The 24,513-nt window shown below is 42.5% G+C and overlaps 1 protein-coding gene across 2 annotated transcripts; it reads left to right on the top strand.

The window, feature by feature from the left end:
• Window positions 1–6,226: 6,226 nt before the first annotated feature.
• On the top strand, window positions 6,227–21,956 carry LOC122781196 (tetraspanin-1). 2 transcript variants are annotated; one of them, XM_044044753.1, is made up of 8 exons: window positions 6,227–6,306; window positions 6,563–6,625; window positions 12,248–12,454; window positions 14,841–14,915; window positions 19,725–19,823; window positions 19,963–20,106; window positions 20,186–20,269; window positions 21,751–21,956. In XM_044044753.1, exons 2-8 carry the CDS (start codon window positions 6,569–6,571, stop codon window positions 21,808–21,810), a joined length of 726 nt encoding a protein of 241 aa, XP_043900688.1. In that variant the 5' UTR covers window positions 6,227–6,306; window positions 6,563–6,568; the 3' UTR covers window positions 21,811–21,956. The 2 variants fall into 2 exon arrangements, with proteins under 2 accessions (XP_043900688.1, XP_043900689.1); XM_044044754.1 differs by lacking the exon at window positions 14,841–14,915 and having other exon boundaries at window positions 21,751–21,948.
• Window positions 21,957–24,513: the final 2,557 nt, after the last annotated feature.

Here is a 24,513-nt window from a genome sequence, read left to right as displayed (position 1 = left end):
CCAGCAGGCGACACAAAGAAAGGGAGACAAAAAAAGAAGAGAGGGGAAGACTAACAGAAGACGAGAAGGAGCAAAAGATGTGCTCCGAGGAGGACAAGGAGGGATGTGGTTAAGAGAAGCTTTTGTTAAGGAAGGCAGGCAGCCTCATGCAGCAGGGTGGGGGGGTGGTGTGATGGCTTTGCTGCCCTCCGCAGTCCACACACAACATTATATGTCCATGTGAAGAAAAAGGAGAGGAGGGAGAAAAAAGAGGAGAGGAGAGGAGAGGAGATGTGTTGAGGGCACAAGAAGCAGCCTTGATTCCAATCTTGTGTCAATACTATTTACTGCATGACAGGATCCCATATCTCCATCCATCCCCGACACAAGCTGGAGAACAGAGGGGGGCTGTGTGTGTGTGTGTGTGTTCTTGTATAAGTACCTTTGTGAGGACCAAATATAAACACCATGGGGAGTGAGGACATTTTGTCTGGAGATGGAGTTAGGTTTAGAGTTAGAAGAAGAAAGGTCTTCATGGGTCAGACACCCAGAAAGGACACTGCAATAAGCCTTTAATCTAAGTATGAGATCTGAGAGACCGATCTGCACCTCCTATTAGCAATAAGAACCGGTACTGAATTGGACAGCAGACAGGGACCGGGTCCATTTGGCCTGTGACGGTGAAGAACGCCAATCACACAACAGTTGGATCTCTATTCCACATGGGAGGACAGTAAGAGCAATAAAAAGTGTCCACACGAGCAGAGCATCGGAGAGATGGAGCGATTGTCTCGGCTCATCTGTTGCACATGAGATGAGTTTGTGCTCATGTGGTGGGAGGAGCTTAAGACAGACAACCTGTGGATGCTATTTTACACTATGTGCTGCATCTTCCTGTATTTGTGTACGTGCTATCACAATGACAGTTTTCACCTCCACCAACGAGCTCATGATTTCATCAGTGCAGGTTTACCTGCGAGTGTAAAGGCGGAGGCAGTGAGGACGTGGACTGAAGTTTCTAAACTCTAATCTGTCGGAGTTTACAGACCACATGTTAGACTGGAGAAGCACTAATTATGACACCACATATAATTACAGTGGCTTAGAAACATGGAGATAAGGGCGAGGAGGGAAATGACTCGATATCAGAGACAGTAAAAGATGGAGACCAAGTGAGAGGCGAAAGAAAGAGCATGAGAGTGCAGATAAAGAGACTGACAAGCTGCATACAAATGACCCCCTTTAAGCTAATTAGCAGCACTGCTAAGAGCCCGGTGAGATTTGGCCCCTATATGCTGCTGCTGCTGCCGCTGCTGCTGCTGCTGCTGCTGCTGCTGCTGCTGCTGCCATGCAGTGGCCTATAGGTGGTGAGATCCAGCTTGTGACCACAGGGGCTCACAGGCAAAGTGTGTCATCAGTGAGCATCATCAGTCATAGAACAAAGGAGGCAAACGGGTCAAAAGCAGCGACACTACTACTGCTGCTCCTCTTCTTTCCCTGCTCTCTTTTCTGTCTCATTTCCCATTAACCCCTTCCTCCTCACCCACCTCGTCTTCATCTCATCTTCCCCTCCTCCTATCTGATCTGATCTTCATGGCCCCCCCTTGTTCCTTTGTGTTTGAGTCAATTAACTGGCCCTTAAGTTATGATTTATGGACTGCAGACCTCCTATGTGGCCTAATGGATTGCCATCAATTAATATGCAGTGTTTGTGCGTGTGCGTGTGTGCGCGTGTGAGTGTGTGCGTGTGTGTGTGAGCAGGAGACACAATAGAGCTCACAGAGGAACCACTTTTCTACCATGATGGTGTTAAATTGGTACAATTCCTTCTCCAGGTTTCCGGCCCTCGTCTGAAAGAAAGGATCAATTTGTAATGGATTATGAACAATAACAGCGAGCCTGTTCAGACGAAGTCTCCCAACATCATCCATCGCCATGTGGAAATAATTAGACAGTTGATAAAGATTTGGGAGCAGCGAGCGTTACTGTGAGAACAAAGGGCTTATTGAGCGTCACTCACAGGCGATTCATCACTTCCTGTTTTACTTCCCTTTGTTGAGCGCGAGCAACGCGTACACTAGAGACACATTCTGCCTCAGGGACCACAGGGAGGAGAGGTCATGATAGGTGCAAGTATACATCACCATCATCATCATCATCATCATCATCACCATCATCACCATCATCATCATCTGACTTTTGTAACACACGCTCTGACCAGAGGCGATTTACGCCAATCCAAAGTCAAGAGGCCTCATGCTGGTGGTTTATAGTTCACAGGGTCACGAACTCTGTGGTTCACATGAGGAACTGTCTGACAGTGGACACACACACACATATGGACACATATACACAGTGAGTCATTGTTGTCAGGTCCACGTTTATGGAAGTAAATAAGAAAAAAAAAGCAGGTTTTTTGACCAAATAAAACAGACACAGAGTTTTTCTACAGCTCGGGGGAATCTTTGAGAAATCATGCCATCAGATAATTCATTTCTGCCCTTAACCCAATATGATGAACTGTAGCTCTAAATGTTCTCTTTTCTATACTCGAGGGCTGAATATCATACGTTCTGTGGACCCGCAGCACACATTTGTGTCTTCCTGCACCAACAGCAAATGCAACAGGACAATATTGTAAAGTAATAGAATTTTCTATCCTTTTAAGCATGCATGAAACACCAGACACTTGACACCAAATACTAGGTTTCATAGAACATAGAACATTTTACAACAGATAAGTCTACAGTATCTTAAGAATATGTTCCCAGCTGCTGTGAGACCGTTCTGATTATGCTCAGTATGTGGTTTCTAACCCACACTCTCCAACACCAAAGTCTATAGAAATACCTGCATGTTTAGCTCATCTGGTCCACTGCTGCCTTTTTATCACTGAAACCAATTCAAACACAAGATTTCAAACACCTAAGTCACATAAAGCACAACATTTTGGTTCATCCAATTATTTACTTGCTCTAAACAATGACTTTATTGGACTGTAGTCATCTCTGCACGGTGCCAGATATATATGTGTGTCATCTGCATAAGTGTAATAGTCAGTGTTAGATTTCTGCAGAATTTGACCCGAAGGCAGAATATTTAAACGATACAGAACGGGTCCAAGAATCAACTCTGAGGGACTCCACATGTCATCGCCATTCGATCAGATCAATAACTTTCCATGGTCACAAAATGACTTTGTCCAGACCATGTTTCCATTCTCTTCAACAGTATAGTGTGATTTGTACTGTCAAATGCAGTGATGAGATCCAATAAGACCAGAACTGTGTGTGTGTGTGTGTAATTGATTTCATGTGGCCCTCCAAAGAATATCAAGTTGTAACGAGTCATTTCTATATGTTTTTATTTTTAAATGAATAGATTCATTTTGCATCATAAATATGATTTTTTTATTGTTGCATATTAAAACAACCACTTATATTTTGAAACGATCCAATCCAACTTTATTTGTAAAGCACGTTAAAACAAACACAGTGGAACAAAGTGCTGTACAGAATAATGAATAAAAAAGACAGAAGAAGTAAAAGACACAAAAGCTCACAATAGAGTCAATAGAGTACATATATAAAAAAAGGAATTAATATGGCATATTGATGATATGAGCTGACTCATGACTTGACTGGCCCGCGACTGACCAGACGAGAACGTCAGTGGCCCACAGGTCATTTGAGTTTGAGACCCCTGCTCTAAATTGACCTTAACTGTCAATATTGATCATATGTTTGCCCTGTGATGAACGGGTGACCTGTTGTCTGGCCCCTCAATAGAAAATACTGATTTCTACAGGTAAATGTGCAGAATTAGGATTAAGACATATTCTGATTAAATAAATCACCTGACATGTATGAACCTGCAGTGTCATGAAACCCTTCAGACGTTTAGATTACACTGAGCTAAAGAAAATGGAGCCATATGAGATAGTTACATGTCAGCTGCTGGGAGACGACATCCCATGATGCCTCATTTCTGCACAGAAAGTCAGAGAGCTTTTCATGAGCATTAAGGCCATTAGACCTGCTGAGCACACATACACACACCCTGTGATATTATATCAAACTTAAAATCAAGTTAAAGGATGAATCAACGCTCACATGGGACAGCCGAGGTATACACGTAATGACGGTGGATGTAGAACTGCCCTGGAGGGCCACTGATAATACTCCATCTAACCGACCTCATTAAGGGTGCACGTTTTTTAACTTCTCCATCTCGTCCATCAGAGCTGATGAAGATTTCTTTCTTTCCACGCGCCGCCGCAGCAGAGTGTGTGCATGCGTGGACGCGGGTGCACATTATTAACGGCTTAATGACTAACGAAGCCTGACAGGTGCTCCTCTCACCCAGATTAAGGACCGCTGGGTTAATGACAGTGTGGCTGAGATTGTCATAACTCACAATAAGGCCATTAAAGTTATATTACACTGAGACTTCAGACTCTCCAACAAGGTGGCATTGGGAGGAGGGCTTCTGCCCTTTCTCACAGTTTCCCCCTCCCCCCTCCCTCCTCTCTCTCTCTCTCTCTCTCTCTCTCTCTAGCCTGCAGCTTTGTGAAAATTGACTCAAGACGATATACCAGAAAGAAAAAAAGAGTTAACAAAATGAAGACATGGAAAGCTTTTACTGCTGAGTTCAGCCAAAAAACACTGGTATAGTCCATTAATATTCTTACTTTTATTATGATTATTTAGAAAATGAGACTTTTAGCACTGACATCATGACATAGTCATTACAAATACACATTTAAAAAAACAAAAAAAGAAGAAGAAGAAGCTGTATTATGGTCCTTTTATGAAAAGAAAAATAAAACAAATTCTTCTTGTCCTTCCAGGACAAAGAATGAAGCATTCCTCCACTCACAGAAACACGAAGCACCATTTGAAGTTGCAGGACAACAAAGACGAGAAGAGTCCATGACAGCCTCCTCTGAAGTTCACTACTCCCCTCTAGTGGTCGTCCTTTGTCACTGCAGGGGTTCAGGAGCCACAAGAACAAAGGACGGAGAGATGAACAATGGAGAGTTGATGCAAACAAGGTGAAAAGTGGGTTTATCATCATAGGATTAAGGTCATAAAATATCATACTGTGTTGTTTTCTCCTGTTTATTATTGTTAGGTCAATATTGTTGTTAGTCAGCACTGACTTTGCCTTAGTGAAGCACTGTGGGCAGGAAACAGCTCAACACCTACGTTCATGGCTTCCAGTGGTGACACAAGAAGACACAGATTCACAAAAGACTCACCTAATAAAATCGAATAACTTCAAAATGACCAAAGTCCATCGAGAAAATCAATAATTCTATGTGACAGAGACATGGGAGCTGCTCAACTGATGTGTGACCTCATGTAAAAAGGGCAGCTGTTTGGACATCCAGTTGGAAAACGCTGTCTAATGAAGAAATAAATGTCCATATTTTTATTCGTATATTTTTAGATCACTTTAGACTCATATTGCCATGATTTCAGTGAAAACCAGGACATAATGTAGACAATAAGAGACAATAAAACTGGAAAACATTGCACTGATAAAAAGGTGATCATCGAGACATAAATGCACACGTTACACTGTAAATATCAATGTGGTGTCTTTTTGGTGAAAGTTGCCTCATTGTGCTTTTAACCAGAGGTTTGGGAAATATATGATATATATACACGAATACCCTGATCAACTTGTGTTCAAGTTCAAAGTATGTATAATTATTTTGATCAGTTACCTTTTTAGCCAAAAAAGAGAAAATACACATTTATGCTGATCCACAAGTGAAGAGTTAGTTGACTTAGATAAGCAGTGGGTGAAAGCATGGAGTAAATAATGTAAATAAAGAAGCGTTCACATGTTTCTATTCATTTCCACCATAATAGTAATAAGTATCTTGTATCTTGACACAGCTTTGCAGTACGTTTAATTGAACCCTTTCACTAACATAGTCCTTAAAAGGAAGTAAACAAGTCTCCCGTCACACATGATCAGGATTATTATGTCTCTTCACTGTCCAGACAGCTGCATTGTGGTGCCACTGTACACAGACAGATCCTGTGCTGTGAATCTGTGTCACTGTGTACCTGCAGGGGTCAGAGGTGCCAGTCAATACCTGCACCTGTTGTTCCAGGACCACACCCAGCAGCCTGAGGACGAGCACTCATCACATTTCCACATTTCTCTGCCACAGGCTTGTACCTGCGTGGACAACATCCTCCTCCTCCTCCTCCTCCTCATCACACCACAGATATATTTAGACAGAGTTACTTACTCCTGCAGCACCCGGGAAAACTCCTCTGCATCCGTTTGAATAAAAACAAACAGTTGAAGGTAAGGGTTGTGTTTTATGATGCAAACACTTGACTGCTTCTCCTCTTGTTTGGCTTTACTTCTCTGCCTGTAGACTTCTCATTAACACACGTCTGTATTGTTTCTACCAGCTTTGTGTGTGTGTGTGTGTGTGCGTGTGTGTGTGTGTGTGTGTGTGTGTGCGTGTGTGTGTGTGTGTGTGTGTGTGAGAGAGCGACAGAAGCTCTGTGCTGATGAAAGAAGAAAGGCTATAATTCATCTTCTCCTTTTATTACAGATTAAAATGGGCTGCTTCACATTCGTCAAACTGATGATGGTCTTGTTCAACTTGCTTATCTCTGTGAGTACGTCTCCGCTCTGATTGCATTGATCAGTCTGTGTGAACACGAAGAGTCGTTGGTGAAGTAAAAGACAAACAAGTCAAAGACAAGGCAGAGAAACATGATCGTATCACTGAAGCCAAAACGACCTCAGATGCAGTTTTCATGTCGTTAACTTCACACGCTCTGTGTGAAGTCTGAATGTGTTCTGTGAAATGGAGAGAAACTTGAGCAGGGGGAAGCTAAACCCACCTGCCGAGTCCAGTCCACCTGGGCCTGGGTTGTCACAGATGAATCTCTCACATTTCCTGTTTGTGCATGAGCGCCGCTGCCTGATAGATCAGCTGCGGCGGCTCTAAAAGTCACAGCAGCACAATGATCACGACGTCCTTTTGAAATGTTAGCCAGCAGAGCAGAATGATGGAATCACCCTCTCACTTCATAAAGAGGATGCTTTAATGTGACAATTCAAATATCTTGGCCGCCGCTTCTGCATTTTAAGTTTCATGCGTTGCAACTTTTATCGTCTCCTCCTCACGTGAGGGGGAGTGGAGAGCTGCTTTTAGAGAGTCCATCAGTGGAGGAAATAAATGTCTTAAATGGGGTGAGGGGAGAAAAATATTCATATAAGGATCAGTTTTCCTCTGGGAATCATAATCAATTCATAAAAGCCAGCATTTGAATCTTGTACATTAATATTCAACGCTATGGTAGAAAAACAGCCACTCTGCACGAGTTTGGAACTGTAACTCTGAAATGCTTTTGATAACTTTGTGCTGCGATGAAGAAGGATGAGAATGAGGATGAGTGTGGTCTATCCATACTTCAAGGAAATGGAATGAAACACAAACAATCTTTGATTTTCACAAAGTTCCAGCCCAAATATATCACTTGCTAAATCTCCCGCATCAATTTCCACCGAAAACATGGAAACGTTCTTAGCTTTTCCTGGAAACTGAAGATTGTGTTGCTCTGCTCACTCACTCACTCACTCACACCAAAGTCAAGTTCAGATATACAACACCGGCTCGACTCGCCTTGGTTACGTTGTGCTTCCACTAGCATGGTAGCTGCTAACAGGTACTTTTTTAGCTCCTGCTCTGGTTCCAAGCGCGTGACATCACCAGACTGTCGGCCACTGATTGGTCAGAGTGCCGCCACAGGAAGACACGCCCAAGAATCAAGCCAAACTGTAGATCACTTACAACAATCCTAAAAACGTGGGTTCATCTCCAACAATTACCATGGAAATGTCTACAATCTGGAGTCTGGTGTATTTAGCGACATCACAAACTCTGCCGCTGTGTTTCCGCACAGTTTCATGCAGCCGTGCAGTGATGACTCCGCCCATGTTGAGTAGGTACTACAGTATATTTGTAGTGGAAAACTACAAACTCAGTGAGCGGTTTACAGAATTACTGGCATGTTCCTGTTGTCTGACGGAGGCGGTAAAGATAAAATCTTAGTCTTTTGTTCAGCGAGATCTGATTTTGAAACGTGAGATTCTGGGGCAGAGGGGATTCACAGCACAGTCAGCACTAAATATGTGTCAGTAATTCCTTTAAAGCAATAATGGAGATTCACTTACATGCCCATTAGGATTCTAAGTTTCGCAGTATTTGTGTCAGAAATACTTCAGTATCTAATCTAATCTAAGAATCATCAGAAAAGGAACTCCAGCTCGTCCTCTGACATAATACTTGACGTTGCTTTGAAACCGCTCTAAATGCATTGGAAATTAGAAGAGTCTCCGCGTCTCCTGCTGTGTGTGCAAATCTATGGCCTTAATCACATTGTCTGCTCGCGATAATATGACCCATGAAGATGGGTTTTCTGACGTCTTTCTCATTCCAGACCTTTGAAAGAGAACCAATTCCATTTCAATTGGGGTGGGACGGACCCGTTCCCCGTCCTGCTCGCTGAATATCTTTCTATCTCTTCTCCCCATTCACCTCCCCCTCTCTGGAGGCCGTGGCCCTCCATTCTGCAGCCTGGTATTCATTCCCTCTCCTTTGACCCTAATAGGCTGTATTTCCCATCTCCATAGATAAGACATTGCCCCCACGCACACCTGATTTTTCCCCCCAGTCCTTTCACCGTGTGAGTTAGACTGACACACCACCATCACAGCGATCAGCCAGCGTCTAAAATAAAAGGAAGGAAAGGAAGGAGGCAGAGTGCCAGCTGTAATTACAGCAGGTGAGGGATGATGATGGCAGACATGTAGTTAGAGGAAGAATATGCTTGTCGTATCACATTTAGCTAACGCTGCAATGATGGCACTGAACGGGTTTCACAGAGAGAGAGAGTGGGAAAGAAAATAAATAGAAAGAGCAGAGAAGAGACAAAGAGAAGAAGGGCTGAGCTGATTCTCACATGGGAGACATCAGCGTTTGACAGGAGGTGTGCAGAGTGTCAGGCGAGAAGCGCTGACTCTGATGGAGCCTGACAGACAATATCAGGATTCAAACATGGTTCCTGCACAGCACGAGGAAGGAAAAGGAAATGACTCAAATACGTGGTGAGGAGGATAAGGAAGAGGAGTTCAGAGGTGCACACATGGAGAGAGTAAAGAGATAATGACAGTGGGATCAGATCATCTCCAGTCTGTAAGACCAATCATGTGACACGGTTCTGCTTTGTTATGAGCAGGTTTTACACACACACACACACACACACACACGCGCGCATACACTTTTTACTGCATCCCATAATAACACAAAAGTCTGTTTTACCCAAAAGAGAAAACAAAACTATGATTAGCATAAATGTTACAGTTGTGTTTATAAATAGGGATTATTATCAAGAACCCGTGCTTCTAATTGGTCAGCATGGAAGTATCGTCACACTGACCGGGTAACGGTGCTGACCGAGTAACGGTGCTGACAGGGTAACTGTGCTGACCGATTAACGGTGCTGACCTGACCGTATCGATTCTGACCGGTGCTGAGGTCTAACTAAACGGTGCTGAACGGGTAACGGTGCTGACCGAGTGCTGAACGGGTAACGGTGCTGACCGAGTAACGGTGCTGACCGATTAACGGTGCTGACCGAGTAACGGTGCTGACCGTGGGTCAGAGAAATGTCTTCTGATTTTCAACTCAGGATTCCAACACACTCAGCTCCGAGTTCTGATATAAACGAAACGCAGCAGAAACGTTGATTTGTTCCACTTTTGTTCACATTTACCAATTCATTAACATTATGGAAAAAGCAATAAAATACCTGATGAAATCCTCTCACGTTTTCATATCATGTGTTAATTTAGTGCAACACTGTTTACACTGAGTAGTATCAATAGGAACAATTGATAAGCATCAGTAAAGCTAATAGAGAACACTGTGAGTGATTCTCCGCAGGACAATTACATTCACTCTCGTCTCATATCTTCAGGTGGAGATTTTAAAGCACACGACAAAAGAAGACAACGTGACAGAATCATTAGTGATCAAATGTAAACATAGCCATCCTTATTTCTAGTGTTTTTTGGTTTTGATGGCCACTTATTTACTCCTCACAGTGCACAGTAATGAGTACGATCATTCACAGTCTTCCAGTACAGGACACTCACGGTACTTCCTGCCTCCCACAGCCCTCGCGCTCGTCCTTTATCTTCTACTTTGCTGTGTTTCCAGTAAGTGTTCATGTCACGTTGACTGGAGCTCGTTACTTCCTGCAAAGAGATATTTACTGTGAAACATGAGCTGTTACAGTCTCAACACTGCCTGAAACAACAAGTAAAGAAGGGGACAGTGAAAGTTGAGCCCACCCCGGCCAGCCTGAAGATTAGTGCTATTATGATGAACGCAGATACATTTACACCACGCCGTGACTTGATAACAAACCCTTTAGTTTCCTCATGAAACCGTGGAAACAAAGTGTTTTTTACTTACTGTTAATTAATGTTTTAACTCACCTTTTATTAATGCTAACCAGGTTAGATGAATTACTCATGGCTCTATAAAACTACCGTTAACGTCAGTGAAAACGGTTACAAATGACTCAACAGGAGCATTAATAAAGATTAACAATGGTAATAAATGCTTAATTACAGTTAAGAAACACTCATTCCACACTCGCATAAAAAGTTATTACTGTTGATATTGTCTGACATTACCAGTAGTTTTATAAACCCTTGAATAATGTACCTTAATGAACCTGAATAATATTAAAAGAGTAGTTAAAACATTAATTATCATTAGTAAATGCTTATTACAGCATTTACTAATGTTAATTAATGCCCTTATTGTAAGTGTTAGCAAAGTTTCTGACGAATCAGAACAAATTGGGTCCAGTTTATCGTCGTCTGTCTGTCGACAGTCTGGACAATCACTGTAACCAAAGCTGACAAGGACAATGTTTTTTAGGGACGACCTGATACCAGTATCTGGTCCACGTATCCCATGCTGTCCTTGTGAACTCGTATTTGTATTCATAAAACGACTCTGATGCTGCATCTGATACAACTTTGTGTATCTGTAAGTGAGCTGAGCAGGTGAGAAGCACATGTGTTTTAAAGTTTGGAAAAAGTAGAGCAGACTGTAACCTGTGCTCTGCTCGACTGTCAAGAGGAGGAGGAGGAGGAGGAGGAGGAGGAGGAGGAAAGTAGCTCCTTCAACACAAGTAGCACAAGAAGCACACAACACACAGCAAAGGGTTTGACACTTACTATGAACTATTATTCATTTCAATGTCATTATCTGTTCCTTACAGTTACAGAGGTTTTGAACACATCTCTTGTCTTATATTCATCTGTTCATGTCAAACCCAAATGTTTGAGATTTGAACATTAAACACACAGGAATTGTCTTCACTCTACCAACACTTTTGAATGTTATTTCAAAATATTCTTGGTGCTTTGATGGTATTATTAAGTAGTCAGTACTCAGTATAGACAAGTACTCAGACGAAGGGATCTGATGTTCATCATGATCTTCTCGTGCCTCTTAAAACCAACCACATTCATCACCATCAGTTCAGCACCAGTGGTGAGAAGCGATCGTGTTTTTATACATGATACAGAAACTTCATTACCAAACATACTGTAATTGAGAATTGACATGAGTTATTTTTTGTGAAATAATGGTCGTTCACAGCTTCCAGTGTCCACTGGACAGTTCTTTGGTCTTGTGTTGTCCAAGCTTTAATTCCTGAGCCTCTGCGTCCAAAGCTGGTGTTGCCCTCCATCACCAAATGATCACAGAATGGATTCCTGTTCATTGTGCGTGTGGGACATGAGCTTGGAGATAAAGGTGGTGCAGTCATTTCATTTCAACCTGGATGTAAAAAGGGGCGGAGTTGTTGCCTGGCCGCGACACGTAATATGAGGCCTGAGGCCTGGCATCACTCTCAGGCTCACAAAACAATCCTCGCCTCTGAATGAGAGAGGGGATATTGAAGTGTCACAGTGTCACTACGAGGTAATAGTAGGAGAGAGAGTTAGTGATGTGAGACGGCTTTACATTTCTTAAATCTATCAGCCCCTCAAGAGCTATTGACTTGACCCCGTCTGAATGACTGCTGGCAAAGCCATGATTGACAAGTGTTGGAAGTGAAGCGCTTCACATGCTTGTTGAACACATGCACATTGAAATGTTCGGACACTTCTATACTGATCGTGTTTTTCCTGGATCCCGCTGCAGCTCGGGGGCCTGACGCTGCTTGCCATGGGGATCTGGGTGACCGTGGATGGAAGTTCCTTCCTGAAACTGCTGGGGCCATTCTCAAGCCAAAACATGCAGTTTGTCAACGTGGGCTTTTTCTGCATCGCCATCGGGATTCTGCTGGTGCTGCTGGGGCTTCTGGGATGCTGTGGGGCTCACAAAGAGAGCAAATGTCTGCTGCTCACGGTACGTCAACCACAACCGCTTCATGTCAAAAGCAAGTTGATGTTTAAAGGGTCACTAAACCTCCTTCTTCTTCTTCTTCGTAAGCTAACGCTGCCCAATGTCTGATTGAGACTAATGTGTGGTCGTGTGAGGTTCTCAGTGAGACGAGCGTCTCGATCTTTCACACGGAGAGAGAACGGCAACACAGCCACAGCTCCGGCGTTTATTAAAGGGGGAGGAGTCTGGGGCGAGAGGGTGACGAAAGCTTGTACCAGTGAATCAAGAGTGGACTGAGAAAGACAATGACATGGTGTTGTACGTGCAGCAGTTACAGTCCACACACCGATAATGGAGTTATCTGTCCAACAACTTTAATCAGCTCAAACCTTAGGATAAGATCATGGGATGGAATTAAGATCAAGCTATCTATCGACTCGCTGTCGGCGCTATCCTTCTTCTCCTTCTTCTTCTTCACCTTCTTCTCCTTCGTTCCCTCGCTCTCTCCCGCGTCTTCCGTTCCGGGTTCAGAGGTCACGTTCTTTAAAACACTTTGAGTGAGTGAGTGAGTGTGTGAGTGAGTGTGTGTGTGTGAGTGAGTGAGTGTGTGAGTGAGTGAGTGTGTGTGTGAGGAGTGAGTGTGGGAGGAGTGAGTGAGTGTGAGTGAGTGAGTGAGTGAGTGAGTGAGTGAGTGTGTGTGTGTGAGTGAGTGTGTGAGTGTGTGAGTGTGTGATTGTGATGGAGTGTGTGTGTGAGTGAGTGTGTGAGTGTGAGTGAGTGGAGTGAGTGAGTGTGAGTGTGTGTGAGTGTGAGGAGTGAGTGGTGTGAGTGAGTGAATGAGTGAGGAGTGAGTGTGTGTGTGAGGAGTGTGATTGAGTGAGTGAGTGTGAGTGTGAGTGGAGTGAGTGTGTGTGTGTGTGAGTGAGTGTGTGTGAGTGAGTGAGTGTGAGTGTGTGAGTGAGTGAGTGAGTGAGTGAGTGAGTGAGTGAGTGTGTGTGTGTGTGAGTGAGTGTGTGAGTGTGTGAGGAGTGAGTGAGTGAGTGAGTGAGGAGGAGTGAGTGAGTGTGAGTGAGTGAGTGGGAGTGTGTGTGAGTGAGTGAGTGAGTGAGTGTGTGTGTGTGAGTGAGTGAGTGAGTGAGTGAGTGTGTGTGAGTGAGTGAGGAGTGTGTGTGAGTGTGAGTGAGTGAGTGAGTGTGAGTGAGTGTGTGAGTGAGTGAGTGAGTGAGTGTGTGTGTGAGTGAGTGAGTGAGTGTGTGTGTTACTCTCTGTCTTCTGTAACTAATCAATTGTGCTTCACTTGTTTTAATATAGAGCTGCAACTAACCATTATTTTCATAATCAATTAATCTGACGATTATTTTCTCGATTAATCGTTTGGTCCATAAAATGTCAGAAAACGTTAGAAAATGTTAATCAGTGTTTGTGCTTCTGTATGAACAGCACAGTTCATTATTAAGCTCATTAAGCACACGTCTCACTGCAGACACACACACACTCACATCCCTCTGAATGATGACGCAGCATCTGTTACACTCAGCTGACAAAGTCAAGCTCTGTGTCGCTGTCCTTTCTCTGTCATCAGCCTTAAGCTTTGTCAACATCACAGTTTTTTATAGGCATTTAAGCACAATTACTGCGCAAATCACCCAGGATATGACACCGTTCACGGCCCTTTATGGTGCTTTACCACAGGAAGAAATTATAAATAATACACATTCATTCTGAATGTCAATCATTTAAATGCTGTGTAAATTCTTTTTAGAATGTGAATGTAAATAAAATGTGAAAACTAAGCTGAAGATAGTGTCTTCATGTGCCATGTTCACGAGAACATCAAGCACATTTTCACAATAAAAGCATGCATGTTAGTTAGATTTATACAAGGTGAAACATGAACATGAATGAATGAATGTAGACTGTGCCATGTGACCAGGGGTAAAAAGACAATATTCACCTGACACACAGGGACAGTTTGTAAGTTTCTTTCACTTTGGTGAATCTGAATGAAGAATTTCAAGTGGATCAGATTGATCTGATCTGAATCAGTGATTTTCTCTCCACATGTTTCAGGAGAGTATTCATTCTCAATCCTTTGGGGTTCCTTTATTTATTTATTTATTTATTTAAAAACAACTTCCTGTTTATTTTAACTCGTATGTAGCTCCGTTTCCTGTGGATTTTTAGTTGATCAATCCCAATATTTTTTTATATATATATATATATTCTTTGTTTGTTTTGATTGCACAGTTTGAATGAAAACAAATAATTTAAAGATTATCAACATGAATCCATCATATTAGACGACAAATAACCACTAATCATAACTGTAGGTCGCTGCCCCAGTGTTGTTGCATATTCTTAGACAATAAAACAGATCAACATTATTGATCTTCTCCTTCTGTCCACACAGTTCTTCTCCATCATCCTCATCATCTTCATCGCTGAAGTGGCAGCAGGAGTTGTCGCTCTGGCCTACTCCTCATTTGTAAGTTCACAAACCCGCTCCCCCTCTCACTCCTCTCACCCTGTCACCTCCTCATCCCACTCTCTGGATCTTACCATCATTGAATTACTGGCTTTGTGTCCGCCTCACTACATTCAGCTTCTTAATGACTGCGGGATGGCCTGGGGCTGTGTGCGCACTCACTCTCTCACTTTGAGCAATTTATTACTCTGGGATATTGAAGCTAAAGCATTTTATATGCAAAACAGCCTATTTACATACGTGTCCACCTCTCCCTCACACACACACACACACACACACACACACAGGCTCCATTTCCATTTAGGGCCTCATATGATAATTATGAAATTATGAGCCACGTAAAAAGGAGGTTAGAGAAGACTGCAATTCTAATAAAGAAAATAGAAAGTAGAGTATTTTGTTTTTGTTGAATCCAATATGATGTATCAGAGGGAATCTGCACCAATGACATTGTTTGTGCTTCTGTAAACTACACTGTAAAAATGCTTTCAAAGCTCCTCACGCGACACAGTCACCCATTCACATTTGTACAGCAGAGCTTATTCCATTCAAACACAGGCTCCTCTCCTCCACTGATCCACCGCTGTCCAGAGAGTGTCACTCAAACACAAAGTTATAATGCTGTTAGTAAAGCAGTGTGGGGTTGGCTACAACCAATAATGGGGCTAAACTGATCGTGTCAAACATATGGCCCGCGGGCCAGAATCAGACGGTCCAATCTGGCCCGCAGGATGAGACTGAAATCATTATGTGAGATACTATATTTCACTATACTGTAAGCTGTAATGCACTGAGGCGTGATATTATAAAAAGATCCTTCATCAAATGTAAAAGAAAAGGGAAAAATCTTGTTGTTTACATTATTTTACTGGTCTTGAATGGACTTGAGATCAAACCCCTGAAGTAAAATGAGTTTGTTTCTGAACCAGTCTGTTGTTTAAGAGTTAACACGAGCAGCGAGGGAACAGTAAAGATATACATACAGTATATACATACAGTATATACATACTCATATATATACATATATATACAGTATATATATACATATATATATGTATATATATATATACATATATATACATATATTGATGATAAATTCACAGAACTAGTCTAGAACTAGTTAAATGATGGTTGAGTTCCCACTCACTGACACTTAACTGACAGTTAATTGTATGTCACTCATCAGTGGTGTTAGGCCACGCCTTTCAGTCAAATGTTACTTTTTTGTAGTAACAAAGTAATACGACATGTTATAAATGATTATTTTGTTACATTATTACATTTTAACGGCAGGCTGTAGCTGTAGTAACTGAAAACAATAAAGTAGTGAATGCACCGTCGTCGTCTTGGTTGTGTGTTCGTGCAGAAATGAGGGTCTGTGACCTATAATCATGTGACACCAGATTATGTTCAGAGTTTGGGATTAAAATGTCATTTAAAGTCATTTGCCAAACACTGTAAGTGTTGACATGACACTGAAAACCTGCTGATTACTAATCATTGAAAATGTCCCACTAGGGTTGTTTTTTTGCTTGAATTAGAGAAAATTAACCTTTAACCTTAAATCAAGGTTCTACTTCTTGTGCACTTTGTGTGTTTGTGTGAATTCTGGTCATGCACAATCCCACGTGTGTCTGCTCTCACACAAAGAAGCTGCTGCTGCTGCTGCTGCTGCTGCTGCTGAAATAAATCTTCTCCATCTCTCGCCTGTCATTTACCAAAGCCAGGCTGACCAAGGCGAGCGATGTAAATGGCATTTGGCGGGAGGCAAATTGACAGCACGGAGCGAGCCACTCACTGTGTGAGGCGAGGGGGAAAGAGAGAGAGAGGGGGGGGGGGCGTGTGAGCCATTGTTTAAAGCTCAATAAAATGCACGACATAACTTGTATATTTATCTTCTTTAAGGAGATCATAGATATAGTTCAGAGTCCATTTAATGAGCTGTGTGTTAGCTTTTAGCATCATGTGTTCATTACAGACACAAAGGACATCACGGGTTCCATCATGGACGCGAGCTGTCCGTCTCCTGCTTCTTATAAGACACAGTAAACACAATAGCATCAGAATAATGAATATGGCTAATATACATCTAATATGCATATATATAGTGGCCTGTGTCGATAACTAAGAGACAGAGGCGCAGACAATGGAAGGAGGCGATAAATAACGCCTTGATCTATTCTGTTCTACTTATCTGCAGCATAAATCTGTCTGTGGGCGGCCGGAGCCTCCACCGCTCATCTGAGCCGAGAGCCAATAACGTTCAGGTTGTGGGAATAACTGAGATTTAATAAGCAATTCCAGCGGGCATTATGAGAGGCCGTCAGTGGTCATGGTTGTTCTTGGGAAGTGACCAGAGTGGAGATTTATTACAAGGGCAGATATGGACCTTCACAGTGGATTAATGAAGAAGGTGTGATGCTGCATCTATTGCCTCACGCTCACTGACGGCCGAGTGTGCTGAAGTACAGTTTCACCGTTTCATTTCTCATCACTAACGACAGCTCGAGTTCATCACTGACACTAATTACCTCTGCTTTTAAACTCACAATACATCACACAACATTAATGATGATGTCTTTAAGAGTTTCAGTGAACTCTTCATGTTATTTAGCTAAGCATTAAATAAAGTTATCCAGGTTAAAGAAGTAATCACTTCATATACTGTTAATGTCAGTAATAACTGTTAACTGGCAGTTACATGAAAAGCTGTAAGTGACTATGAATGTCTTTCTATGTCACCGTTTATTAAAGGTGTCAGTGTCTGTAAAGGTGAAACACTTAACAACACGTCACACATAGTACCAACTCAGCTCGCTTGAAACCTCGCCAGACCAGGTACTACAAAAAGTACCTGGTACCGGGTACCATGCTCGTGGAAACTTAACTTGACCGTGTGATGAGTACAGTACAGGCTGAAACTCCTGAAGAGCAGCAGCAGAAGACTGAACCATCGCGTGAACTGAAATGTCAATAGATTCATTTTTTATAATATCGTCACGCAACATATGGCGATATTTCACAGTATTAACTGTTATTATAAAGTGAGCATCCATAACATAACATCAGCTATTTCTTTACTAAAGGCTTAAAACACAAGCCTGTGAATCCCTGCCATATATACATACTGTATATTGACAATTACTTGTCACACAGTAAAACACTGTAAAACAACATGTGATCAATAACATGTGACGGTGAAGATTTGATCACGCGTGTGCAGGCGTTCACGTGTGTGATCTTTGTCCTGCTCTGGGTTAAAACATGGTTTCAGGGCTGGAATTGGGTTTAGGTTAAGGGTTAGGCAGCATTTAGTTGTGATGGTTAAGGTAAAGGGGTTTGGGAATGCATTATGTCTTTGAGTGTCCTCCGCGCACGTGTGTGTGTGTGTGTGTGTGTGTGTGTGTGTGTGTGTGTGTGTGCCAGGGAGTGCCGGTGAAGTGAGTGACAGTGATGAATTAGCCTGCTGGTAATAACCCTCTCTGATCTCAGCCACTCTCTCGGCTTCTTGTGGGGGGCACTTTTAATTGTGGCATGTATCCCAGCATCCCCTGGGGCATGTTGTGCACCTTCTTTACATTCACACACACACACACACACACACACACACACAGAGAGAGAGAAGAGAGAAAAAGTCTCGTGATAAACACACGGACACGTGCACACACACCCACTCTCCTCCTCATCAGACGCTGTCTTTGTGTGAGTGTATGCGACTGGATTATTCATCAAACTGGAGAAAATAACACACTCCACTGAGGGGGGGGGGGGGTTAAGGAATTTTTCCACAATAAAAGACCTGACAGCTAACCTGCGTTTGGCATAAACTCGAATATCACACAGAATGTGTCCTGACCAAAGCCATCAGGAGGAGCCATATATATGTAAATGCTGCTCCCTCCTCTTATTTATGACCATAAAGAAGAAGAAGAAGTAGAATGGTGAATAATGGCTCCGCCATCTTTTTGATTTATTTTTCATTTTTTGCAGGTGCCAGCCCGACGCTGTTTATTTCCCAGGTGCTTTGTGTGAGAGAAGATTTATTTAATTTGTGATGAATAGGTGACTCCCAGAGAATTTCCTCTCCTGCTCAGGAAATCAGGCTCAGTGTTTAATTTTCAGGGTGGTGTGTGTGCGTGTGTGTGTGTGTGTGTGTGTGTGTGTGTGTGTGTGTGTGTGTGTGTGAGGCTGTTGGACTGTGACAGTAAAAGCCATGGTTTGAATTACGGGTCACGAGTGAAGGACAGCTCTGCTCCCCTGAATAGGACACAACCTCCCTGGAAGTCTACTTTGGTCAGACTTGTGTTTCCAGAACAGTATTATAATAAACCCTATCATATAGATATGTCATATCATATATCTATAATATACTATAATAATCGTGAAGTAAGAGTCTGACTTAACAATCATTTTACGGACACACAGGTGCCTGTCTGCTTGCCTTGGTTGTAAGACAGTAGGGATCGACATGACGTGTGAGAGAGAGACCCGCAACACTTTTTTTTTGTGCTGCCACACAATGCACACACAAAGAATGTGTGTGTGCATATGAGATGTTTAGTGACAGTGAGTCAGTGATTTTTCCCTAAATGTATGAATGGAAATGTGAGCTTTTTTATACATATATATATATATATATATATATATATATATATATACATATACATATTTACATGCCAATACATGATGATGGCATTTTATTAATGATGAGAACTCATTCCTTCAGAGAGAAATGTAAAGGTTATGAGAGTAATGCCAGTGTGTGTGTGTGTGTGTGCGTGTGTGTGTGTGTGTGTGTGTGTTCCACAGGCTGAGGGGATCCTCAAAGCGTGGGCGACCCCGACTTTACAGAATGATTACGGTCAAGAGCCTGTGGTCACTAAGATCTGGAACACCACCATGACAGAGGTAAATAACAACAGTATGATACCAATAGAATAATTATTCAATTATTTTATTATTTTAAATGTACGGATCACACTGTGGGAATTACTAGATCATTTTCAACCCTGTAAAAGCTTCATTACTATCCACTGTTTCCATCCAGCTGAGATGCTGCGGTTTCACCAACTACACAGACTTTTTGGGCTCAAACTTTGAAAAAGAGAATGGGGGCAGTCTGCCGCCCAGCTGCTGCTGGACCAACAACGCCCCCTGCAGCCCCGGCGAGGCAGAGCGCAGTGCTGTGCAGGTGAGACAGCAAACGACACACAGACACGCAGCACCGGTGTTGTACATGGAATGCACATGTTTGCCTTGTCCGTCCTCAGGGCTGTTTTGAACACATCCTGGAGGTCTTCCAAGAACATGCCAACATTGTGGGAGGAATCGCAGCTGGGATCGGAGTCTTAGAGGTAAAATGACACGAAAAGGGGATGTGTCTGCAATTTAAACATCCCAAAAGTCTGAAATCTTTCTTTTACATGTTGCATGTAGTCAAGAGGAAATCGCAACCGCAGGCAGTTTAATAAGGAGGCAGCTTTTAAGCACGGGAGCCTGAAGGGGCCACTATGTCATACTTGAGCACCACTAGTCGTCGTAGCTGAGCATTCATGTCAAATTAAATCAAAAGTGAAAAACAATCACCCAGTGAATTTCTCCTGCTGTGTTCTCACACGAGGCTGTAATTAGACGAGGGAGCTGGTGGGAGAATCTCTGCAGAATATGTGGAACCACTTCTCTGGACATTCTATACCAACATCATGTGCAGGGGAGAGGAAAAGGGCTTTGTAACCTGAGGGTAGCCAGTTTGAATCCTGGACCTGGTCACAGGCTGGGAGAAGTACCCGACCTTCATTACTCCCTGGACACAGATATGTTCCTGAGCCCAATGTGTGTGTTGACTCCTGGTGTGTAACAAGGAGGGGTTGAATGGGTTAAGTACAACTCACCATCACCAACTGGTTTATGGGCAAGTATAACTAACAGGGCTTTGGTACGTGACAGCTGGTCACATGCCAGCTATAAGGAACCAGCTGTCAATTCCATTCAATTCAAATGTATCACAAATGACATTATCTCACATACATATCTGATAGACAGTAAGACAGAGACCTTTACAGTATCATAGAGGGCAGTTAACTCTGCAAGCCATGGTGATGTCTCTGAGGTTTATAGTATAATGACCTCAGTTTTTTCTGACTTTAAAAGTAGAAAGTTACTGGTCATCCAGGACTTAATGTCTCTGAGACATTCCTGGAGTTGAACAACCTGATTTATGTTGTGCTTCCTAATAATGTTCCCTAGAGGAAGCATATATAAGGTCAAAAGTATCGGCCCAAGCACTGAGCCTTGTGGAACTCCACAATGAACTTCTCTTTTCAATGAGGCTTTATCATTAACTTGAACAAACTGGAATCTATGATGTGACTTATAACCTGACTGGAAATCTTAGAAACAAAGGGAAGATTAGATATAGGTCGGTAATCAGCAAAAACATCTGGGTCGAGGCTCTGCCTCCTGGTCTCAACTCTGGGTTGTCACGGTGTTGGGTTTCTAATAAACTTCCCCAGATATCGAGACGCTGTCTCTCCTCATGAGACCAGGTTTTCCCCAGAAGGTTTGCCAAACATCTATAAAACGAATGCTGTTTTCTGGACATTGAATGACGACATGCAGCCACACCGGTCATCACCGGTCACGTTGAGCAGAGGGTCAGAGAAAATGACCGACAATCTACGTTATCTTTAGCCACTAGTTTCAGATAAGACTCTCTGTCTCTCTGTAGGATGGAGACACAATCACTAGAGTTAAACTGGTTGGTGGTGAACCAGGGTTTTCTGTTTAGAATTACACCTCTTACTACAGACCATTTCTACTGTCGTTGTTTCTCCAGATTGCTGCCATGATAGTGTCCATGTATCTCTACTGCCGCCTGGACAAAAGAGTGAGCTGAAGCTCCGTCACAGGAAACATGGACAGGCGTGAGCGACGCATCATATTAGCAACGTCCCGTCTTCGCTTGCTCTTTTTCTTTCTTTTTATGGAAATGCCTGATTTCACTATAAACTCCAGAGTGTGACGCGACACAATGAGTTAGTCATTTTAGAAAATGTAGCAGGTAACAGATGCTTTTTATGACAGTTATAAAGTGTAAATATTTAATAGTCATCAATAAAATATTTTAAAAAAGCACCTTTTTAATGAAATACAATGACTTATATGATGATTTATAATGTGAAAGATTAGAATTGCTCCTCATTTAGTTACTTTGAAAGTCACTGGTGTTATTTCTGTCCAGGCTCACGATCACGTTCTTATTCATTATAACTTTTATAACAACACACACATATTTACTTTGCATTATATAATGAGACCAAAATATCATCTTAGGCCAAGAAAGTTGTCTCCTTCACAATAAAAGCACCTGCAGAGGCTGTGCAGTTATTAAGACAAAGCACAGAAACACTGTTAAATGCTCTGTGTTCACGCATCTGTGTAATGTTTTCATTTGGTGAACGCATTAGATCTGAGTGTCATCTGCATAGAGTTGAACAGGAGAGGTCCAAAAACCATTTTGTCATGAGGGTTTCTTTGCGCTGACATTTTTATGACACACGTTGTCAGATGCTAAGATCAACAATAAAAAACTAAACTTAACATCAGACAGTTTCAGAGCTACAGTGTGATGTGGGCGGGAAACTGATTTTTCATGTGCATGAAACGATTGATTTCATAAAAATAAAGCTTCCTCAGTAATGGAAGGAAGATTAGAAATAAAGCTCCACGTTTCTCTCTCTCTCTCTCATTATAGCAGTGAACCTTGTTTGAAAAAGACAAAAAGAGAGTGAACGGCAGAGAGGTTCACTCGTCCATCCAATAATAACCCTGTGAGGCATTTAGAGTTAAATCTGTCATCATCTCAGCGCTGCCAAGTTTAACAATAACCTGCAGCTCCTCACACACACAATCACTATTCCATCTGCATCACACTCATCAGCCTCTGAGCTCATTAGAATGCTCAAAAATGACATTTACAAAGCAGCACTGTGACACTGTGTGTGTGTGTGTCAGTGGTTTTCTGCTAACACTGACCTTGACTCACTGACATGAGCTGTAGTGCAGTTAAGCAGGAAGTGGTTAGGGTTAATGCTTTGTTTGGACTGTCATTGACTTCCATTCATCTGAACAGTGTAAAAAAAAAAAAAAGCGTTGTCCAACAGCGATTCATAAGTTCACCCTCAAATTCACTTCCTCAAAATGAGGTTCCGCCTCATTAGGATCAGAGTCAATGTTTATGTCAGAAAACCTCCTTTAGAGGAGACGGATACAAGTACACAGACAGAGAGAGACTAATGAAGGATTCATACTTACCATGTACATAGCTGACACGTGGGTGTTGTGTTGTTCATGCACCGGCAGCCATGTTTGCAGTAAGAACAAGAAAGAAAAGATTTAGCAGGTTTTATAAGGACAAAGACCATGCATGGTTCAGTCCTTCAGAACCCTCAGTTCCCTCATGCTCATTGGGTGCTGGTGTTTCCCTCCTGGCAGCTTTGACAGTTGTTTTGCCCCAGTCTAGGGGGCCTAGGACATAACTTGATAAGGCCTCATCTTCCCCAAGTCCCAAGTGACCACAGACGATTTTTAGCTTTGTTGGTTCACAAAAAGAATGACTTATTTACAAAAGGAAGATGAATTACTACAAAAATGGTTTAACTAAGGTCTAGGCTTCAAGGCCAAAATAACAAACAAAAAGGTCCCTGTCTAGAAAACAATAAACCTTACCTAATCAACCCGAACCAAACCAAATGACAGGAACTTACCTCCCTACCTACTTAAACATGAGAAAACGCTTTAACAAAAATGGCAGTCCACCCCTACTGGTTGCAAAACTACTAAACTATACAAAAAGACAAAATGATGGTGGAAGTGTGGCCGGTTGGGAGAAGAGGAGGATGAGGAAGTGTCTGTCGCCGTCTGCCATGCTGTTCTTGCCCCCCGTCGTCCACCATCTTGGCTCCTTATGTACCAGGTGGTAATCAAGTGCAGCCAATCGAGCGGCAGGGCCCAAAACCAGTCCACCAATCCTAGTCTCTAATCACAGGGCACACACACAGGGCACACACACAGGGCACACACACACGGCAACATAACGACGACAGTCGTAACACAGTGTTGTTTATTGGCTCGGAGGCTCTGAACCCAATGAGAGAGCAGCTTCAGGTCACCTGACTACCAAATGTTACCAAACAAAATGAAATAAAACATAGATTCTTAAATCTTACTTCATCTGGAGCAGCGTCCACATCACGTCCTCCACAGAGCAAATCTGTCCGGCATTGTAAGGTACTCTGAGATACTGGATATGTTTTAAGAAAGAATAAATAAATCATGTGTCGACCGGTGTTTATTTTGGTGGCAGTGGTTACAAATAAATCTTATCTTCTCATAGATTTACATAGAAAGCAGTGGAGTCGCCCCCTAATGGCCATAAAAGAGAATAGAGACTTCACTCACTTTTCATTTTCATGACTTTCAAAGATTCAAAATGTGTTTTTCCAGTCATGATCCAAAAGTCTACTTCCTGATACCGGACATCCCAGACTATGAAGGTCAGAGCTGAAAGGACAGGAAGCCACACTTGTCCTCGTTTGAC

This window comes from Solea senegalensis, linkage group LG14 (genome assembly GCF_019176455.1).
Source record: "Solea senegalensis isolate Sse05_10M linkage group LG14, IFAPA_SoseM_1, whole genome shotgun sequence".
Lineage (NCBI taxonomy): Eukaryota > Metazoa > Chordata > Actinopteri > Pleuronectiformes > Soleidae > Solea > Solea senegalensis.
Note: the sequence above shows the minus strand (reverse complement) of the source record. Positions and strands in the feature narration are given on the sequence as shown.

Coding starts and splice junctions, on each gene's coding strand:
- LOC122781196 (XM_044044753.1), top strand. CDS start 6,569: ATGGGCTGCTTCACATTCGTCAAACTGATGATGGTCTTGTTCAACTTG. Junction 20,107..20,185: donor CAGAGCGCAGTGCTGTGCAG/GTGAGACAGCAA, acceptor GTCCGTCCTCAG/GGCTGTTTTGAACACATCCT. Junction 20,270..21,750: donor CTGGGATCGGAGTCTTAGAG/GTAAAATGACAC, acceptor TTGTTTCTCCAG/ATTGCTGCCATGATAGTGTC.